This window comes from Periplaneta americana, chromosome 14 (genome assembly GCF_040183065.1).
Source record: "Periplaneta americana isolate PAMFEO1 chromosome 14, P.americana_PAMFEO1_priV1, whole genome shotgun sequence".
NCBI classification, from domain to species: domain Eukaryota; kingdom Metazoa; phylum Arthropoda; class Insecta; order Blattodea; family Blattidae; genus Periplaneta; species Periplaneta americana.
Window position 1 is genome coordinate 107235330 of NC_091130.1, and position 21641 is coordinate 107256970.

Consider the following 21641-nt stretch of genomic DNA (forward strand, 5'->3'; position numbering starts at 1 on the left):
CTACTAGTGCCATTGCTGTTGCTATTACTACTACTACTACTACTAGTAATAGTGCCACTGCTGTTGCTACTAGCTACTACTAGTGCCATTGCTGTTGCTATTACTACTACTACTAGTAATAGTGCCATTGCTGTTGCTACTAGCTACTACTAGTGCCATTGCTGTTGCTATTACTACTACTACTAGTAATAGTGCCACTGCTGTTGCTACTAGCTACTACTAGTGCCATTGCTGTTGCTATTACTACTACTACTAGTAATAGTGCCATTGCTGTTGCTACTAGCTACTACTACTACTACTACTACTACTACTACTACTACTACCACCACTACTACTAGTGCCATTGCTGTTGCTACTAGCTACTACTACTACTACTACTACTACTACCACTACCACTACTACTAGTGCCATTGCTGTTGCTACTACTACTACTACTACTACTACTACTACTACCACCATTGCTGCTACTACTGTCACTGCTGCTGCTACTACTGCTACTGGTGTAATGTTCCTGCTGCTACTACTTATATTGCAACTACTAATGGTGCTACTGCTGCTGCTACACTACGACTAATGCTACTACTATAGTACCACTAGTGCTACTATTGCACTACCACTAGTGCTACTATTGCACTACCACTAGTGCTACTACTACAGCACTACTACTACTGCTCACACTTCTGCCATTAACACTACTACACATACTACCACTAGTACTGCTACATTGCTATTAGTACTACTCCAATAATACTACACTATTACTAGTACCTACTACTACTGTTTATATACATAAGGTCACATACTAATACTGGTATATGAAGCTTGCCAAGTTTGCACTAATTTTCACTGTATGCTATTGTTAAGAAATATGCAGTATATTCAGTAGCAATAAGTTTAAAGTAACGGTATATCTTACAAGCGCATGAAGAAAAGTAAAATACTGAAGACATTTTCAAACGAAAAGTATAATGAGGGACATAATAGTCGAGCAACTCGAGTTTCTTCTAAGTCAAAGAATGCCACACTGTGCATGCTTCGAGTCGAACATTTTTGGTCATACGTTGACGAGATATTCGCTTCACTTTTCTGTTTAAATATTATATACCTATGCTGAGAAGGAATTAAAACTATAGCCTCTTATGAATCGCACTACATATCTTCAAACATTTTCGCCCGCTCAATAATTATGTCCCTCACTGTATGTACAAATCCCTTCTAGAATCTACACAGCCTTCCAGTAGGAACACGACTGGACTCAAGTTACTGGTGAAAGGGAACCGCAACATAACATGCAAAAGCTGTCTGGTTCTGCCAGGTCCAGTTGCATTCCTAATGGAAAACTCCGTACTTATTAAAAACATTCCGAGTATGTATTAAATGCTGATTAAAATGGAGGTGTCATGTACTGCTTAACATTTAAAATATCATAGGTTTATAAGTAGTGACTGTTCTTTTATTGTCAGTCATATCTTTAATGATATAAATTTCATTCAAAATGAGTAACCAAACAGTCTTTTCTTTTCTTTGGGTAACAACAATAATTTTATTGGACCTCCAGGTTTTGTTGTGAGACTCATTATGACCCTAACCATCGCTTTCTGGTGCTCCAACATATCTTCATTTCTTCGGATTAGGAAGACATCTTTGTGTGTGTGTGTTTTTTATTGAGCCTTTCGTATTTTCATAATTCTGAATCAAAATTTCTTCTTATATCATGTAATTCATTATATTTGTTCATTTTATTTTACAGATCTTGTGTGTTATGTATTGATAAAGTAGTGAAAAATATGGTATTTAAATGTAATAATAAGATAAATTAATTACAAAGGATAAATGAAAGACAATAATAAGGCGATGTCTTATGAAGCAAATTCACATAAAAATACCGGGTGTTTCAAAATGAATATCGGGGTTTTAAGGCTTTGTAGTATTTATTACATTTAACGCACAATTATAAATAATATACCAAATGAAAGAGCAACTCAAACAGTTTTGTAACAAGTGCTCAATGTGAGCACCATTCGTCAAATGGCACACATCGAGTTGATAAGCGAGTTCTTCCCAAACCTTGATCAGTGTGTCTGGAGTAATTGTTGCAACAACTGCTTCAATCCTCTGTCTTAAGTCTGGTAGGTCAGCTGGTAGTGGAGGTACATACACACGATCCTTTATGAATCCCCAAAGATAAAAATCGCATGGCGTAAGATCTGGTGAAGGTGGAGGCCATGCGAAATAAGCTCTGTCATTCAATTTAGGGGAATCTCGTTGGAACTTTGGGGATTTGCTGACCCCCAGATGCGAACATTATGAGTGTTCACACAGCCATTTAGGTAAAATGTCGATTCATCACTGAAGACGACAAGATCCAGAAAATCTTCATAGTCATGCTGCAACATTGCAATTGCAAAGTTGGCACGTAAACCTTAGTCTGCAGGCTGTAGAGCTTGTAGTAACTGCAAACGATAAGGACGTAGTTGTAAGCATCTCCTTAAAATTCTCCATACAGACGTCGCTGGAATTGCTAATTCACGACTAGCCTTCCGAACAGATTTCTTGGGGCTACGTGTGAAAGACTCTCTCACTTGTTCAACACACTTTCTAATGGCAGACAGAGGAAACAGTGCATGTGCATGCGTGCGTACAAAACTGTTTGAGTTGCTCTTTCATTTCATGTATTATTTATAATTGTATGTTAAATGTAATAAATACTACAAAGCCTTAAATCCCTGATATTCATTTTGAAACACGGTGTATACTTCACACAATAAAAACCATATTTATTCAGGGCATTTATGTAGACTCACAAGCAAACGTTCTGATGGCGGCAGATAAAAAAGTTAAATTTTTTTTCTTCCACAATGTTAATAATGTCAAAATAAGTGCTTATACAAATTTTGGCCACTCGACCACAATTACGAGGGCCGTAAAAAAATAAGTTCGCCAGGGCCTGCTAACAGAAAAAAAACCACAATTTCATTGGACAAATTTATTGGAACAGACACAGCAATTGTTGAGCTATTTTTCAACATATTTTCCATCGGAATTGAGACATTTCTCATATCATGGGATCGACAGAGAGATGTGCAGATGCAGTCAAACGCCGGTTCTGATCTGAGGTGGCTGACTTCTACGACACAAAAATTGATCCCAAGGTATGACAAATGTCTCAATTCCAGTGGAGGATATGTTGACAAATAGCACAACAATTGCTGTATCTATTTCAATAAATATTTCTATGCAATTGTGCTTTTTTCCATAAACGGCTCCAGGGAAAATCACTTTCTGGACGGACTCGTAATTGCGGTCGAGTGGCCAAAATTTATATAAGCATTTCTTTTGACATTATTAACATGGTGGAAGAAAAAAATTTAACTTTTTTATCTGCCCCCATCAGAACGTTTCCTGTTCAGTGCACTGTTCCACCGATATGTTGTAAGTAGCAACTATCAAAACTAAACAAGCACAATAAGGGCCATAGAGACTTACTGGAGAGGTAGCAGTTGTAGATGATGACCACGGTAAACTTCCTGATGGAATGTTGATCGGTCCTGCTTTCTGGTTACCAGCTGAGAAGCTACTTTTAAATTGTTTCAGGTACTCAGGATCTGAAATTTACAAATTTCTTATTAAATGGTATCCTCTCAATAGATAGAAAGGTGTACCGTAAAATGGGGTGAACAGAAACGAATTTTTACAATTTTTTTTTTTTTATTTATTTGTGACAAAGAGTAAAGTATAATAATAATAATAATAATAATAATAATAATAATAATAATAATAATAATAATAATAATAATAATAATAATAATAATGAGTGTTTATGTTTTTATTCATAATGAGTGAGCTTATTATTATATTTGAAGGGTTCAGAGCCATAGTGGGCCAAGCGCCATTTATTAAAAATGGAGAAAGCAAGGGTTAAAGTTAAGTGAATACCACAGTTAAAGAAAACTGACATATCATTTAGTTTGAATGTGTATACTTTGTATTACTTGCTATATGTTTCCATTGAATTATGGTAATAGCTTCATTTTAACCCTTGTTTTCTATGGTTTTAGTAAATGGCGCTTGGCCCACTATGGTTCTGAACTCTTCATTTATTCTTTGACACAAAGAAATAAAAAACAGCAAAAATTCGTCCCTATTCACCCCGTTTCACAATACTTAACTCTAACTTCGTCTCAAAAGAGGAAAGATTATACGAAAGTTATTAAAAAATTCTTTCCCTTTTCACTTTATTTTTAAAAGTAGTTCAACATTATCATTCCTTCGCTCATAGTTTTATCATTGATCTGTTATTTGAGCCTATCATTGAGGTCTATTTGTTCCAAACGAAACTTTTTAATAACCAAACAGGTGCAAACCTGTATGGCAGTTGGGGCAGCACAATCAAGTCTCGTGATGGCCTCTGCAGAACATGGCTAATATGTGATCGCACATAGTTGTTGAAATAGAACTTTCTTCATATCCTTGACAGAATGAGCACAATGAAAAATCTTCAGTTTATACAGTATTTCTATATTGTCATCAAGTTTGATAGTTTAGGGAGCAAATTTATGGATGATACCGGTATATTTTCTAATAAGGGCTTGGTTGAAGAAGAGCCTACCCCATTCTTCCATGAAAATACGTTTTTTTTTTTTTTTTTCGAATTATGATAGCTAGCACCAACTAGTGTGCACATTCACGAGTTCTTTTTGTGGGATATATCGAATCTTGTTATTTTTATTATTGATGAAGAACAGACAAACTTACTGCTTCCCTTGTTGGTGGAAGAAGGAAAAAACATGGAACAGGCTCTCTTTCCATCAAGTTTATTAATTAAAATTATTTAGCTATTATGAATTTAATTTATTAATGACACATTTCTTGTAGGGAATTAAATATTTACCCTCTTGGCATTGTGCTAGTAGGAATCACACTCTCACTGTTGTCCGCAATTCAGCTGACTGAAGACCTTCCTTCAACTTCTTTTCTTAATTGGAATCTTGTCACTTCGAATTTATAACTGTCTGCACCCTTAAAAAAAGCCATCTGAGGTACTTCACAAATGATGGCATAGTAATTTCCCAAGTGAGATGTTATGCAGATATGCAAAGATTCACATTACAGGTTCTCGTCTATTGTTAATGTAAGGTTGTGAATGTGAATGGAAAGCATGTTGAAAAGTACCAATGCCTAACAAATAAATTACGAGGACTTAATTGTGAGCAAAGAGTGATTTAGTTTCAATATTTAAAAAACAAAGTCTTCCTTTCTATAAGGCCTACTAATTTATTACACATGAAATTCCATTTTCAATTTTTATACATGGATTTCTTATTGCAATGTTAATTCCCTTTGTACTACAGTTTGAAAAAAAAAAAAATATATATATATATATATATATATATACATACAGAATGCCCCAGTTATCTTGTGTACCTATTATAACTTTTTCGTTTGGATAGGTATTGGAATTTTTGTTTTTGAGAGTTATGTTAGAACGAGGGGCTAACATGAGTGTAGAAATAATTTGGTGCATGTAACTACATTATAGTACAAGATACACGTGACATCATCAATTTTTGGAATAGCACTACATACTTTAATCATGTTACATTGATTACACACATTAAGACGAATGCAAAAATTATCACAGTATCACCTTCCCTATCAACAACAACAACAAAATGCAGAATGAATGACATCAGAATGTGTCATTTGTAGTGCTGCTTATGATTAGGTTTTCTCCGGAGCGGATGTTTGCGCGCTTTCAATCGGAGATCTCCGGATTACCTCCGATTGATGCCGCGCAGATTGTATATGTGCTGTGGTGCAGACATACACTTTCCACTGATCATTCCTTTAATCGGATCAGGTAGTGATTCGAGTCCGCTGACGTCCGCATATCTTTTAAAATAAGTTGTAATTTGTTGTTGTTTATTCTCTCTTTTATGTTAATCTCTCTCTCTTTCTTCGGCTCTTTTTTTTTCTTGTGTTGCTTGAAGTGCTACGTTAGCTGACAGATTTGTTTTCTAGTTTTGAATTTCATAGTATATGTGGAAAGACGTATAAGTTTTATGTCATTGATCAAATTAATAACATTCAATTTAACTGCAAAACTAACGCAGAAGTAAAGCTTTTCAATGGCTAATGTAAACATTTATACTTTAATTCTCCTAGAAATTCTCGTTTAATCGCAAACAGGGTTTGTCAATTATTATTCTAATCGGTTTAGTTTAACGTAAAATATATTAAGGGAGCTTCAGAATGGAACAAAAGAAACGTGGGCTATCAATGGGATAAAGTTTACTGTCCAACATAATTTATTCAGATTCTTCACCGGACAGGATTGTGATTATCGTGTTAAAGAGTGTCAGCATTTGAACTGCCACTTCTAAAACGCGCCACTCTTGCTCTGTAATAAAAATATAAGTGGATATCAACTTAAGGATAATTGTAATTATATTATTACCACATGTTTCTTTGGTTTCATGCAGAAATATTTTAATCCAAACAGCAAAATATAACTCAAGTCGTCTTGTAAATATTTCGTATGTCTTTTATTGCCTCGAAAGTTACGTTTTAGAGAAATTTCAAGACTTTTTCCTAGACTGTGAGCCTTTGGGAACAATAGCACTAAAACAGTTTAAAAAGAAATCGTATCAAATGTTTTGCGTAATTGTTTTCATCAAGTTCGCGATTGTGCGATCGCTTCAAATGGTCTAACAAATTCGAAGTTCCACCACCCTTAGAGTAAATTCGCCCACAAAGTTTACAGTGTGCGACTTTATTATTACCTTCAACAAAATTAAAGAATTTCCATGCGACGGATATCCGATTTGGTGCCATTTTATTTCACTCAACTACCGTCAGTCCGTAGGCGTCGGTCGTCCTTGAGCTAACTGTCACTTCGCTCCGAACCACCTCATCCCTCCGTATGTCCCCTGTTCCACCTACGGTAGTACCGGAGATCACCGGTGGAGAGCTTTATTCGTAATCTCCGATTCCTCCGTGGTAGTAGTCACTCCGATGAGCAGCACTGGTCGTTTGTTGTGGTGCCCCATTCATCTTGCGCATTAGCTTACACAAAACGAAAGACGACTGACGTCTGTACACGTGTGTTGTATTTGCTGTCTAACATGTAAACAAACCACAACAACTGTTAACGCCACAATCCACGTACAGTGGCCTGCACGTTCTCTGAAACTGTCGCCACTCGACTTCTTCCTGTGGGGAACTGTAAAGGACAGTGTGTACCAGAACATTCTGACAACACCAGACGACATGCAGCAACACATTCGACAGGCTTGGGTGTTCATTCAGCCATCAACATGCCAGGCAGTCATACAGTCTTTCGGGGAATGCCTTCGAATGTGCATTAATGTGAATGGTCACCATATGGAACATCTTCTGTGACTCTCAAAGCATAACCTTATCACATTGGAAGTACCTTTTTGTTTTGTTTTGTTATTGTTGTTATTGATTAGGAAGGTGACATTGTGATACATTTTTGAACTCGTCTTAATATGTGTAATCAATGTAACATAATTAAAGTAAGTAGTGCTATTTCAAAAATTGATGACGTCACGTGTATCTTGTATCATAATGTAGTTACATGCACCAAATCTCCACACTCATGTTAGCCCCTCGTTCTAACATAATGCTCAAAAACAAAAATTCCAGTAGCTATCCAAACAAGGAAGTTATAATAGGTGCACAAGATAAATGGGACACTCTGTATATATAAAATGTGTACGGTATCGTTGCTGTTATTCCAAAACTTCATAAATCCAATGACTGCTGAAATCGTAGTTTAGGGCTTAAAGTTGCAAAATATCGATTCTCAATGGTTTATGAACGCTTATAGAAGAATGAACAATGCATTTTTCGCAAATGACAAAATACTAAACACATACATTGGAATGATAACATATCTGTTTTGTGCAAAAACTCGTATACATGTACTGTAGTTAATATTACGATATACGAGTTTTTGGTGTTTAATTGTCAACACAAAATCTGCTAAAGGATCGATGCGAGGTTTTGGTAGTTGTGAAAGTACCTGCTCATGCTCCATTAACATTTTTGTTCTTACGGAAAAATGTTGTTTTCTGGAGTCACGCGATTTTGGAATAAAAGCAATGATACATATTAGGTACCCTACATATATACAGTGAAAAATTTAATACCTTCATGTGGAGGTCTTGCCATATCACGATGTGACAGTGTTGGAGGAGATGAAGTGTGAAGTCCTAGTTCTACTTCTGTGTAATAGAACTCCTCTTCATGGTCGCTCAACTCTGAATCATTCTCCGTTGCCTCACGAGGACTAGAATCAACAAGAAAATTATTTAAAATAGTTTTACAGACCTTTCAGTTTAAAATGTAAGTCTCCATGTAAGTCTCCATTCCTTTTTAAAGGTCGGAAAACTTCGAACTTTAGAAAGACGTATATATCGACCACAAAACAGCAACTCAGGAGTATGGCTATGTTAACTACTCTGTAGTAGCAAGTTAAGTAATGGCTGTCCCTAACAATGAAAATGTAATCTTATGGCGGCTATCAAAGAATGTTTATGACCACTTAAAACTCAGTATATCAGACAGAACGCATAATATTCTGTAATCAAAGAATGTAATGAGTGTCTATTATTATATTATTTCATGCGTGACACATGAGTTATAAAATTTGGGGAGTTATGTACTACAAGTACATAATTAGGAGGAAGTGCTATGCATCGAAGGAATTTTTCACTACCGGTATCCCAAAGATAAGATATCTAAACTATTAATATGTATTCTGTAGGAACAAAAAAATAATAATATTTGCGTAGATTCTTCGAGCAACAGTGCATATTACTGTACAGATTACAGTGCATATTGCTGTGGAATCCCGACCACCAAATCATTCAACTGAGTGTGCTCCTTGTATAATGGCAGTTGACTTAATATAAAATGTCAACATACATGCACAACTGGGAGTCAGGCCACAAAGGGAAAACACACTGGAGAGGGATTCGATCTGGTGCTGTGGATTGGACTTCAGCGTAGCTCAATGGTGAGAGCGCTTGGTATGTAGAACCAAGGACCCGGGTTCGATCCCCAGCACCAGAGCGAATTTTTGCCCACTAATATTAATTGTTACCATAACAGATGTATTCTGTAGGAACAAAAAAATAATAAAATAATAATGAATTAAATACTACTATAGTCACAATCATGCCCAAACATCGTAAGATGAGATTACATTAATAAAATAATAATCTTTATGTAGATATCTAAATTATGGCAATAGCTTCAATCAAGTCCCCTTCATTTGTCGAAGTCCTTGACTGTGTAGCATATAGCAACTAATAAAACTAAAATTCAACAATAAAATTATTGTTCTACAATGATTCCTGGGCACTGTGAAATCTAAGTTTGCAATCACATTAGCAAAAAAAGAAGCAAAAGTTGCACAATTTTTCCACACTGATGTATCATATTGTAGCATAAAACTTCAACTGAACAAAATTTGTCACAATAAAGCTCAGGATAATGTAGCTTTACGCGCAGATACGGGAAAAACAGTGGAAGGATGATATAATGGAAGTTCCAGATTAGCCAAGAAGAGCAGCAATTCCGTCTCTCTGTCTTACAACAGGCCACGATTGTCTGGCAAAACACCTGCATTGAGTAAGAATCCGGACCAATCTATTCTGTGACTCACAAGAGGGGATGGACATCACACACTGCATGGCTATGAGGTACTGGGAAGCAAGAGGTCGTATGGATTAATGGCGACTACACCAAAGTCACTGCCATTGGAAAGAAAAAAAAAAACTTTCCTTCAGCAAATTTAGAAATCTTTGAATAAAATATTCAAAAGATAAATATGCAACATTTTTTTCTGTGTGAAATATCTACAAGTTCTGCTGCATGCTTAAGAAATTCATCCTCAAGTGGAAATTTCTTTAGAATGTAGCTATAACCTATCATGTAAAACTCTCTAAGATCACATTCATTCTCTTGTACGTATGCCCTGGCTTTTGCTTCAATTACCAAGTCCTCATCAGCTTTCTGGTATTGATTCTTTTTGAATTCTATACTAGAAATACAAATAGAATCAGACTGAAGAGAAGATGGCTTAATAAATCCCACAAATAGGTCAATAAGAATATGTACAGCTGGAGCATCTTGCTTCACAAACAAATTTATAGAGTTAAAAACAGGAAATTACTACGAAGGAAAAAGAGTACAATTTTGTATGTGGATCCTGTAAGAAAGTTTTCACAGTTTCAAACTGCTTAGTAGCCTCGCTTTTCTGTTGGAGTCCCCTACAAAATAGAAGTGTCAAGGCTTCCCATTGCTTAAGAACTCTATTAACTGATTTAAAAATAGGGTGAGCAGACATAATGTTCATCGTAGAATGTCCATTGCACAAAAATGTTCATACCATATTGTCCTGCACTATATTGTCCAACGTCAAAGGTTGTCCTGCACTATATTGTCCAACCTCAAAGGTCTACTGTCAGAAACGTCCACAAGGCGACTAGTCCTTACTAAAATGCCAACATGGTCAAAATGTCAACGTAGTAATGCAATTCCAGTATGATACTGTGACCAAGAAAACTGTTGCAACAGTAGACAAAATAACATGCAGACAACAAATGCAGGAACTATTTGCCATTTCGTTCATTCCTCTTCCAGACATACAAGCCACATTTGACATCCTGTATGAGGACATCCATGAGGATTATCTCGAGCTTGCGGATTACAAGAAACATGTTTATATAAGGGGTAGACGAGCGCATGGGAGAGGAAGAGCTGTTGCTTTAGATTTCCACCAGAGGAATGGAATGTTTATGAATCAACTCTCCATGGCCACCATCGGATGAACAACATAGTTGAAGGGTTTTATTCGAGATTCCAGAGGATAGTATCTGCTCACCATGTTAGTATTTGGCGATTTGTCGACCACGTGAGACAAGAACAAAATAAAACAGAACATCAGATACTGGATACTGCTCATGTGAATGTCAGACGCCCAATAAGCAAGAAATACGAAAAAAATAAACGAAGGGTGCTACAAATAGTACGATCTTATCAGCAATATAAGTACTAGGGGAATGTGAAGTTTTACCTCAGAGCAATATCATACCACCTAAAATTAAACATTACTGTCCCTGTTGAGCAGGAATTATGTAATTTTCTTAACTTGATGAAATCTTGTAAATTCTGTACGTAACTTCTCACTTATCGCATGATGTAATTTTCTTAAAATTATCAAATTGTGTAAATTCTGTGACTCCTCATTTACTTGCACACATTTAGTAACCATTTTCATTAATAAATTTGTGCCGCAACTGCTATTAAAATAATTTAATTTTCTAATAATTTTATGTTAATATCTAATTGATTCAACAGTTGAACATTATTGCATGGTCATTTTTGGCATAAGAAAACTGGACATATTTTTAGTGTGGACATTTTTGTCTTTGGACCTATATTTAGCGCGGACATTTTTGTCATTGGACCTAATATCAACTGGACATTCATGTAATGGACATTATACGATGGACATTATGACCTGCAAGCAAAAATAGAGAGCTAACGAGTTTTAACACGACTCAAAATTTTGTGAGACTCTGTGCCACACAAAGTTTGATACACAGTCAAAGTGTTTTGTCTTTTAGAACTTTTCAAGATAGTAAAATATCTTAACAAAAAAGTTTTCTACATTTACTGGCAATTGGAAAACTGCTTTTTAAGCAGCAATACGTATAAAATGACAAGAAGAACCCAGACCATTAATAGATGAAGGATTCTGTTTCACAAGTCTGGCAATACTTTTTATTCCACTATCATTATATAAGCATTGTCACAACAAAAACGCATGCAATTTTCCAAAGGAATACCTAGGAAAGACAATTCTTTATCAATAACTGAGAAAATTCCTTCTCTTGTATTGTCAATATTCTCTAGCAATGATAAAAGGAGAGTGGATATTTAAGTTGCTTAGGATTAAAAAAATATGCAACTAGGTAATGGATAAAGTTTTACTGAATTTGTAACAGTACTACCACCAGCTTCTTCAGGGTTTATACGTACCTATTGGACAAAATTTATTGTGTGCCCCTGCTCCAAAATATCAACCAGAATCACACCCTTCGCATCTCAAAAGACTTCCTTTGCAGATCGCAGAGTTTTGAATATTTTCTTCTTCAGTGACACTGTGTGATGCCATTCCATCGACTGTCTCTTGGACTCAGGTTCAAAAAAATTAACCCAAGTCTCATTTCCAGTCAAAATTTTCGCCAAAAACTCCTCCCCTCCACATTGAAGCACTGCAACAGATCGGAGGCTATTGTTTTCCTTGCCTCTTTATTCCGGTCAGTCAAAATTTTTGGTACGCAGCGTGCACAAACTTTAGAGTAGCCCAGTTTATCAATAATGGCCATCACACTGCCTTTATCGATGGAGAGCATGCGACACAATTCATCTGTCGCTACCCGGAGGTCATCATGAATGATATCGTTAGCTCACTGCATTGCGTGGAGTCAATGAGTTGCCGGCCAGCCATTTTGCTTTTCATCAGCCAACAGTGTTTCCCCTTCAGCTTCTGTACAGCGATGAAACCATCTCTAATAGTGCTGACATCCACTGTAGCATCTCCATAAACCTTCAGCTTTTCATGAATGTGAATGGGCGTTTCATTTTCCGCATTCAGGAATTCTATCACAGCACGCTGTCTTATACCCCAGATCACACATAACAGATTGATCACTCTTATGGACTTTGAAGACAACAACTTTTATCAATTTCACTATGCTGCCATTAGCGACAGTAAAAGAACTCACGTTATAACTCCCATTAGATTTGTTTGGAACAACTGTACTTCCATCAATACCTTACTACAATAATACTGGACAGCTGTATACTAGCAGCATTGACGTGAGTGCGAAATATCGCAGACCTGACATCTAGCACAGCGGTGTGGAATTATGTCCACAAATACAAACAGAAAGCAAATTTTAGAAATTGAATCAGTCAAATCAGACATTACTTCAATAAAACATGGTGTACCTCAAGGATCTATTCTTGGTCCAGTATTATTTCTTCTGTACATAAACGACCTTCCATTAACCATATGCCCACCCAAAACAGTATTATTTGCAGATGACACAAACATTGTACTACATGATAAAACACTTGAGCAATGGTTAACAGATAATAAGCTCAAATTAAATGCAAATAAAACAGTATGAATTTCAATCAACAACGGTTGCAAGACCCTGTACAGATTACACTTAATGGCACCATAATTAAAGAAATTAAAACACAAAATTTCTAGGTATCTGGGTTGATACAGACCTGACATGGGAAAGCCACATTCAGTTCTTAACAGAAAAAAATATCTCGACTATTCCGAGTCCTTTCAAAAATATCACCCATTGAGCTACTATTGTCAGTTTATTTTGGCTATGTACATTCAGTCATATCATATGGAATCATATTCTGGGGATTATCATCAAAATCTTCTCTTATACTTAAACTACAAAAACGAATAATTAAAATTATGAAGCAAGTATCCATTCGCACAGAAAGTAAAGGACTTTTCAAGGAACTCAAAATTTTACAGGTACCCTGTGTTTATATCCTAGAAACGGTATGTTTTATTCATAAAAATTTTAATTCCTTTAAAACAAACTCAGAATATCACAAGCACAATACTAGGACATCCAATAATATGCATTTGAATTATCACAGACGTGCCAAAACTTTCAATACCCCTACACATACTCGCAGTCATTTATATAATAAACTTCCTCCACATGTCAAGGCACATAACAATAGTATGTTTAAGAAATCTGTTAAAAATATATTACTGACACACATGCCAATGTGCACAAAGGAATATTTAAATATAAAGTTTTAAATTTTAACCATTTATTCTTGTGAGTACTGCCCTTCTGTTCTCTCTTGTTTCAAGTGCCTGGAGACCCTACTGGAAGAGAGGCAGCATCAAGACTCAGAAGAAAGAAAATCAATTGCCTGCTAATGTGTGATTACAAAATAATTAATTGTGTATCTCTTAAAATAAACTCAGCATCTTATTTACAAGTAACTATTCTAGTGTGTTATGCATTACTGACTGAATTAGTAGTATTAATAGTACGTTATTTGCTTAGTGAATAAATTCATTATATTTTAAGTAACTAGTATTCTATTAAATAAGCATGTGACATGTTACCATAGATTAAGAGGACTGTAAAATTATTGTATCATTGTTAGATTAATGTACACTGACGATGCCATGAATAATTGTATTCCAACGGTTAATAAAACATCTATATATCTATCTATCTATTAACATAGTGGGAATCGGACTATTTTTTAAAATGTGAGATACTAATGAGGAATAATGATGATACACAGATGATATGTCCACAGACAAAATGTCCATTTTTTGTGTCCACAGTCCAAATGTCCAGTTTCTTCTGTCCTTTACATTAAAGTCCATTAATTTATAGGTCCAGTTACTTAAAGTCCACTAAATTACAGGTCCATTTGTAGTTGTGTCCACAGATGGTTTGTCCATAATTTAAAAGGTCCACAAATCTTTAGTAATAACCAATTTGAAAAAATCATCAGTCTGCTTTTAATATGATGGAAATAATACAATCAACCAGATGCACATTATTTTAGAATTTTAATATTACATAATAACAGTAATTGTAGCATATGTTAATTCAATTATAAAAATAACATTAATTTGCTTCATTTTCGTTTTCATCATAAGGAAGTTCTTCTGCACACAGTTTCAACCGATAACTAATGCCTCTAAGATATGTCAACGTCACCATTTTCTCTATACAAATGGTAATTCCGCACCATTTCCTTAATGTGTCTTGAATTTAAACCATAGGACTTCTTTATGGGATGACGTATTGCCATATGATCTGCCATTAGGCCTAATTGATTTATTAATAACTGATTGTCATTTTGGTCTTTCTGCAAGTTTTCGATGAACTTCCATATGTTAGTATGGTGAGTTACTATACATTTTTAAAATTTGGAGTGCCATCCTTCTATTGTATTAATTGTTCTTTGAGTCTCATTTAAGACTAGGATATAAATGTCCAGATATGCGGAGGAAAGCGAGGCGGCACCTCTCGTCTTTTACCTCTGGCAGGTATCCCTCTTATGATGGTCCTTTCCATGCATAATGATAAATCTAATACCGATTTCTCTATACCATCAGAAACTTCATCGAATGTATTCACAATATGATCCAGTGGTATGAAAGGTATGGACATCAACTTTCGGATGTCATTTCTTACTCTAACATTTTAATTATATTAAAATGGCCTGACAGAAGTGGAAAAGACAACCTTTTATTTCTGTTCTGTAAGATGTATTATGGACATTATAATTAATTGACAGTAAAAGTCATTGTATATAATGAATATGGACAAAATTTCTTGTGGACATATTTGTTTGTGGATTAAATGTCTATGGACGTTACATTTTCAGTGGACAAAACGCTTGTGGACAGAACGTGATTATGGACATTTTTTTTCTTTGGACTTGATGAAAAATGGACATAACTGTAGTGGACCAATCATCCTGGAACCGGAATAATATACGAGACACTTAAGAAATGTTGAATAGTATTTAATGTATCATAATTAGTTTGTATCAAAGCTGGATATTATGAGAAATATTGCATAATTCGTATTACTTTTCGTAATTAATTGTTACATATTTTTTCTTTGCTTCAGTAAGACAAAATTAATTCCGACGTTAAGAATGAATTTACAATAACGCATTATATACTCATTGCTAACAGTTGCAAAGATAAATCTGATAGTAATATGATGCATGTAATAATTAGTAAAGGCATGTGGACAAAAATAAAACTTAATTTGATAAAACCTTAAAATTGCCAATACATTTTAACTTCTATTCATTTATTAGCCCTAAATAAAAATACTAATTTTTATTGTTCTATCAACACAGAGACGAAGACATTAGACCTACTAAAGAATGTTGTTGGCTCACGTTTTATGATCCTTCGGAAATCGAAAGTACGATTTGAAGCAGTTTGTAATGCTGTAATTGTAGCAATTATAAACAGCACATATACACCCTGACATTTTAGCACTAATTAATATAACTAGTTATTAGCCCAGTAACAATCTACATTATACTAGATAGTAGTAGATTTCAGCTTGCTTCGCGAGTTTCAGCACACCCATCCGCCTAGGTAGCAGCACCTGCGTCGTTCGCGCGCAGAACTGTTAGCTGTCCGATATTATTAAAGTAAGGTATTTGCTTCCATCTAGCGATCGTTACTAATCGATAGTGGCGATTTTGGTGGTTGTTCTCTTCTACATGTTACCGTTTTTGGCATGGAGATTTCCAATCTGTTATATATGTGATCAGGGCTTATACGTACGTCGATGTCAGCCATTTTCTAAACTGATGCAGTGCTGCCATCTGTTGACTTAGGAAGCTGTTACTGCAGTGGACTGTAGAAGGTTTGAGGAATCGCGCCAAATTCAAAATTTTCACATTACCAACTTATTTAAGGAGAAAAAACAGGAGGCATTATTTTCTGACCGACCCTTGTACTTTCTATACTTTCACAATATGGACTGGGCTAGGGTGACCAGATTCACATCGATAAAAAAGAGGACACAAAGCTTCAAAAAGGAGGGCATTGTTCGAAAAAAAAAAAGAGGACAGAAAATATGTACTTTGATTTAGGCTTAAGCCTATATTACACTTTAAAGTACGTTAATGTACAGTACAGGTTTAGGCTTATATCATACTTAAAAGAACGGTATTTTAATATCTATTTTATTACAAAATAATTATGATAAAAATAATAATAATGAATTTACAGTTAGCTACATCTTAAAATCAAGGGAACTATAATTATTAAAGAGGACAGAAAATATCTATTTATATTTAGGCTTAGGCCTATAGCCTATTGTATTTAAAATTATGTCAATATCTATATTATTATAGCATACTTATGATAAAACTTAATAATATTAAATGATTTTACATATGAAAGCCAAGTGAACTATAATTACAGTATTATCAAAAGGAGGAGCAAAGAGAGTTAAGTACGTTGGCAAAAAGTATATTCCGTCTATGCTGCTACCACCCTACTGGCAAATTACTTGAAAAAGGCGTCAAATCAGATAGTTTCAAAATATCAGGCATACAAGTTAAGGAAAGGAGGACATTTCTTGACTTTTTAAAAATCCGCTCGGACCCCGGACAAAGGCCTAAAAAGGAGGACATGTCCGGATAAAAGAGGACGTCTGGTCATCCTAGACTGGGCTCACCTAAAGGCGTGCACCACACTGCAGAAACAGTTGACCAAATCAGACGGTCAGCTGTAATAATAATATATTTTCACATCCAAATCTTACCATGTTTGCTTAACACTTCGTACTAACCGCTAATAACTTCGAGAGCAGTAATCGAATCGAAAGCAGAAATGAGAGAAACCACAACCATCTTAAATTACTTTAAGATGGCGGTGGAGAAACGAAAGATCCTTGGAATGAAAATTGGACGTAGGATAAAATCACAGTCTAGTAAATACAGTCACGAAGCTCAATACGTAGTAAATACGCATCCATAGATAGTTGCTAACCACTAGGATCACTAATATCGCCTCATTATAGACAATGCGAAATAGTACCGGCACAGTCTATTGTTCCTATATAGCACCCTCACAACTCAAGCTTTGGACTGTAGGCTATATACTAGACTGTGATATTAGCATATAAGAATTAAAATTAATGAATGAAGATAATTTATTAAGTTCTCGAAGATTATAAACTTCTTAGCAACTTCTTCATTCATTTGGTTGACAACTTACCCGAGGTGCACTTTACGAACGTGACCTTCTATTGCCGCACATGTAGTGGTAATCACGAGACAGCCTGGCCACGTGCACTGGAACACCATTCGACTGGCCTAGAAGGAAATAAAGAACATTTAAACATGGCATAATATGAACATTTTCTATTAAAAGATCAACAAAAAAGCACTTGACAAAATAATAAATTGATGATCTGACGTCTCAACATTCATCATAATATTATGACATCATACAAAGAAAAGTTTAAAATATATAATGGTAAATCCATGGAGATTTAAACTTACATTTTTTATTCAGTACTTCAGTATATTTGAATTACAAGAGAAAATCTTACATTTTATGATATTTCAATCCTGGAATCTCTGTGCAAAAATACTTATTTCTGCGGATACCAGCATTTATCGAAGCTTTAGAATAATATATTCTCTCAATAATAAAATCCTGATATTATTATTTCTGGACATAAATGTTTAGATCAGTAGGTATATTATGTGATATAATCTTTTTTTCAAGAAAGTGTGTCAATTCTTCTTCTTCTTCTTCTTCTTCTTCAGGCACTACAACTTCATTGAAGTTTTGGCCATCTAACGATCTCTTTCCATTTCCCTCTATCTTGGACAATTTTGGGCCAATTCTGAATCCTTAATAATTTTATATCTTCCAGTACGTCATCCCTCCATCTATTTTTTGGTCTTCCTGTTACTCTTGTTGTTATAGGTTGCCACTGGTAGATCTTATTTACCAGTCTATCATTTTGCATTCGGTTTACATGTCCAAACCATCCTAGTCTTTGCGCTTTAATAAAATGTATTATATATATTTTTTTTAATTGTCTTATTTAATTCCATGTTGGTTTGGATCCTCCATTTACCATCTTTTTCTTTGATTGGTCCCATTATCCTACACAAAATTTTCCTTTCAAAAATCAAAAGCTTTTGTTTCATTGTTTCCTTCAACACCCAGGTTTCACATGCATATGTGACAATTGGTCTTATAATTGTTTTATATAGTTTGAATTTTGCTGACTTAGGTATTAATTTACTTTTTAACAAAATATGCTTTATTGCCTAGGGCAATTCCCTCATTTATTTCTTCTTCTATACTATTATTATGGTTTATAATGGAACCTAAATATTTAAACGAATTTACTCCGTCATAACTAATATTTTATATTTTAAGATCTTTTGTTGCTCTATTTTTTGTGTTATTGTTTAAATAAGTTTTAGCATTATTAACTATATTTGCTTAATTCTTCTTTCAATAATTTGAAAGTTTCAGTTAATGCTGGCATATTTCTTGTTGTTATTATTATATCATCTGCATGCATTGTTTTAGTCTGGTACTAATGTTACCTCTCAGATCTAGTTGTTTTTTTTATATACTGTAGTCAATTACAATATAAAATAAAGTTGTTGCTAATGGATCACCTTGTTTGACTCCAATGTTTATTTCAAATTCTTCACTTAATTTATTGTTTACTTTAATTTTGGCTCTAGTATTAATCTTATTAATTTGTCTGGTATTTGATAGTGTGTTAAACAGTCTGTTATCTTCTTTCTACTTACTGAGTCAAAAGCTCGTGCATAGTCAATGAATATATTACGTAATTCAATTTTATATTCATAACATTTTTCGAATATTTGTCTTATTACAAATATATTATCAACAGTCGATCTGTTTGAACGAACGCCCATTAATTGACAATCGTCCAGAATTTCTTCAGTTTTCTCTGTTAATCTTTTACTTAAAATAGCGGCAAATATTTTATATGCAATAATTATCACAATTTAATTTATCACTTTTTTATATATCGGGGTTATTATACCTTCATTCCATTGTTCTGGTAACTGATCTTCATTTCATATTTTAACCATTAGGCTATATAACTTTTATTGTAATGGTCTTCCTCCATATTTAATTAATTCAGGAGATATATTATCTGAGCCTGCTGCCTTATTTGTTTTGAGATTGTTAATTATATAACAAATTTCATTAAAAGATGGGATTGGAACTTCCTCCATATTAGTGACGTTTGCTATTTGACTTGGAGGTCCGTTAGTGTGTTAATTCTACGTAAAACAATGTTCATTTTCGTTACTGATACTTCATGAAACAAACGTAGCGTATAATGAGGATTTCTATGCCCTTTAGAGGGTGTCATTTACTTATCGACATTACAAAATTTCCGTAGTACACGAGTTCACTATCGTCTAATATGGGTATAAAACTCTTGACAGAGTGAGAAATGTGCACTAATAATAAGAGGCAAAATCAGAACGTCAAAATTACCTTCTTTAACGGTTTTATTCAATTATGATTTCAGAAAAAGCTTAGGGTAATGAATTTCTTTAATTGACAGTGGGACCTGTAAGCTTTGGGATGCCTGTCAGTAGCAATAAAGATTCATGTACAGCTAAACCAAGAACTGCCCAGGAGGGAATAGATTTCCAGTCCAGATCTGGTAGGATGGGTGTCTGTTTTGGAACTGCACGTGGCAGATATTGATCGGGAGGGTGGTTAGTAACAAACCGGATAAAGAGGGTGGAAAGTGGTATTTTTGTTAACTCTTAAATTGCTCCTTCCGTCCAAGAACATGGTATGTGCTTCGTTACGGTTTGTTCTATATGAATTTGTTAAGAATGATAACTTCAAGCACAGTTAATTGTTACTGGTGTAGTAATTTGATTCAAACAAAGGATTCGTTCACGTGTGTTAGATCTATGACAGGAGCTTTCAGTTCTATTCGTTCACGTGCGTTAGATCTATGACAGGAGCTTTCAGTTCTATTCGTTCACGTGCGTTAGTTCTAGACAGGAGCTTTCAGTTCTATTCGTTCACGTGCGTTAAATCTATAACAGGAGTTTTCAGTTCTATTCGTTTACGTGCGTTAGATCTACGACACGAGCTTTCAGTTATGTTCGTTCATGTGGGTTAGATCTATGACAAGAGCTTTCAGTTCTATTCGTTCACGTGCGTTAGATTTATGACAGAAGCTTTCAGTTCTATTCGTTCACGTGCGTTACATCTATGACAGAAGCTTTCAGTTCTATTTCCCTCCCAAAGAAAGCCATGCTAAAAATGTTTCTCGCCATAAACAAGGTGGGACCCGAGAATCTCGAAGGCAATGACAATCATGGTGACCTCTAGACCACCGAGAACGATGCTTCAACAGATTCACTCTACATGCGTATTATGTCACTGCAGCGAAAAATATAGCATAGGCTATGCCGTATAAGGCAGACAATATTTTACAAAGAACTTACTTAACGGAAAATGAAACAAATGAGGCATTTAATAATTTAATTTATACTTCCTTACATGAATGCAGTGAATTATTTTGAATTTTATTCAGCTTCCTCCAAGTGAAGGCTGCTAGAAGACAAAGCTTACCAAAAATTGTTGTTTTTTGAGTAAATGGTAGGTACACAATTATAATGAAAAAAACAATGGAGAAGGAAAAGAAAAAGAAATAACACAATTATAAATAATAAAAAAAGTAATGGGCCGTCCTCCTGCATGTAGGCAACAAGTTTCTCTAGACTGTCCACAAGTAGCATATATACAGGAGCACGTACGCAATGTGTAGTATCTGGAACTTTGTAAAATTAGACAACCCATTTCTTCCTGAAACTATACATAAACAATTTAAGTATAGTTTTTAAATAACGTTGCATTCCTGGTATTTCTGTGTTTCGTGATGAAATAAGTTAAATTGCAGACTTCTTCCAAATGTTTTCAAAATCTTTTAATGCTATCCACTTGTAACAAA

General features: G+C 34.8%; 1 protein-coding gene across 2 annotated transcripts in view; it reads right to left on the bottom strand.

Annotated features, from left to right (window-relative positions):
• The window catches only part of Glut4EF (Glucose transporter 4 enhancer factor), a 293098-nt gene that overhangs the window by 11846 nt on the left and 259611 nt on the right, over positions 1-21641 (bottom strand). For both annotated transcript variants that reach the window (XM_069845865.1, XM_069845864.1), the window contains 3 exons: positions 17870-17967; positions 8175-8314; positions 3487-3605 (listed from right to left, as the gene is read on the bottom strand). In XM_069845865.1, the coding sequence (XP_069701966.1) occupies positions 3487-3605; positions 8175-8314; positions 17870-17967 (357 nt within the window). The remainder of the gene's footprint in view (positions 1-3486; positions 3606-8174; positions 8315-17869; positions 17968-21641) is intronic.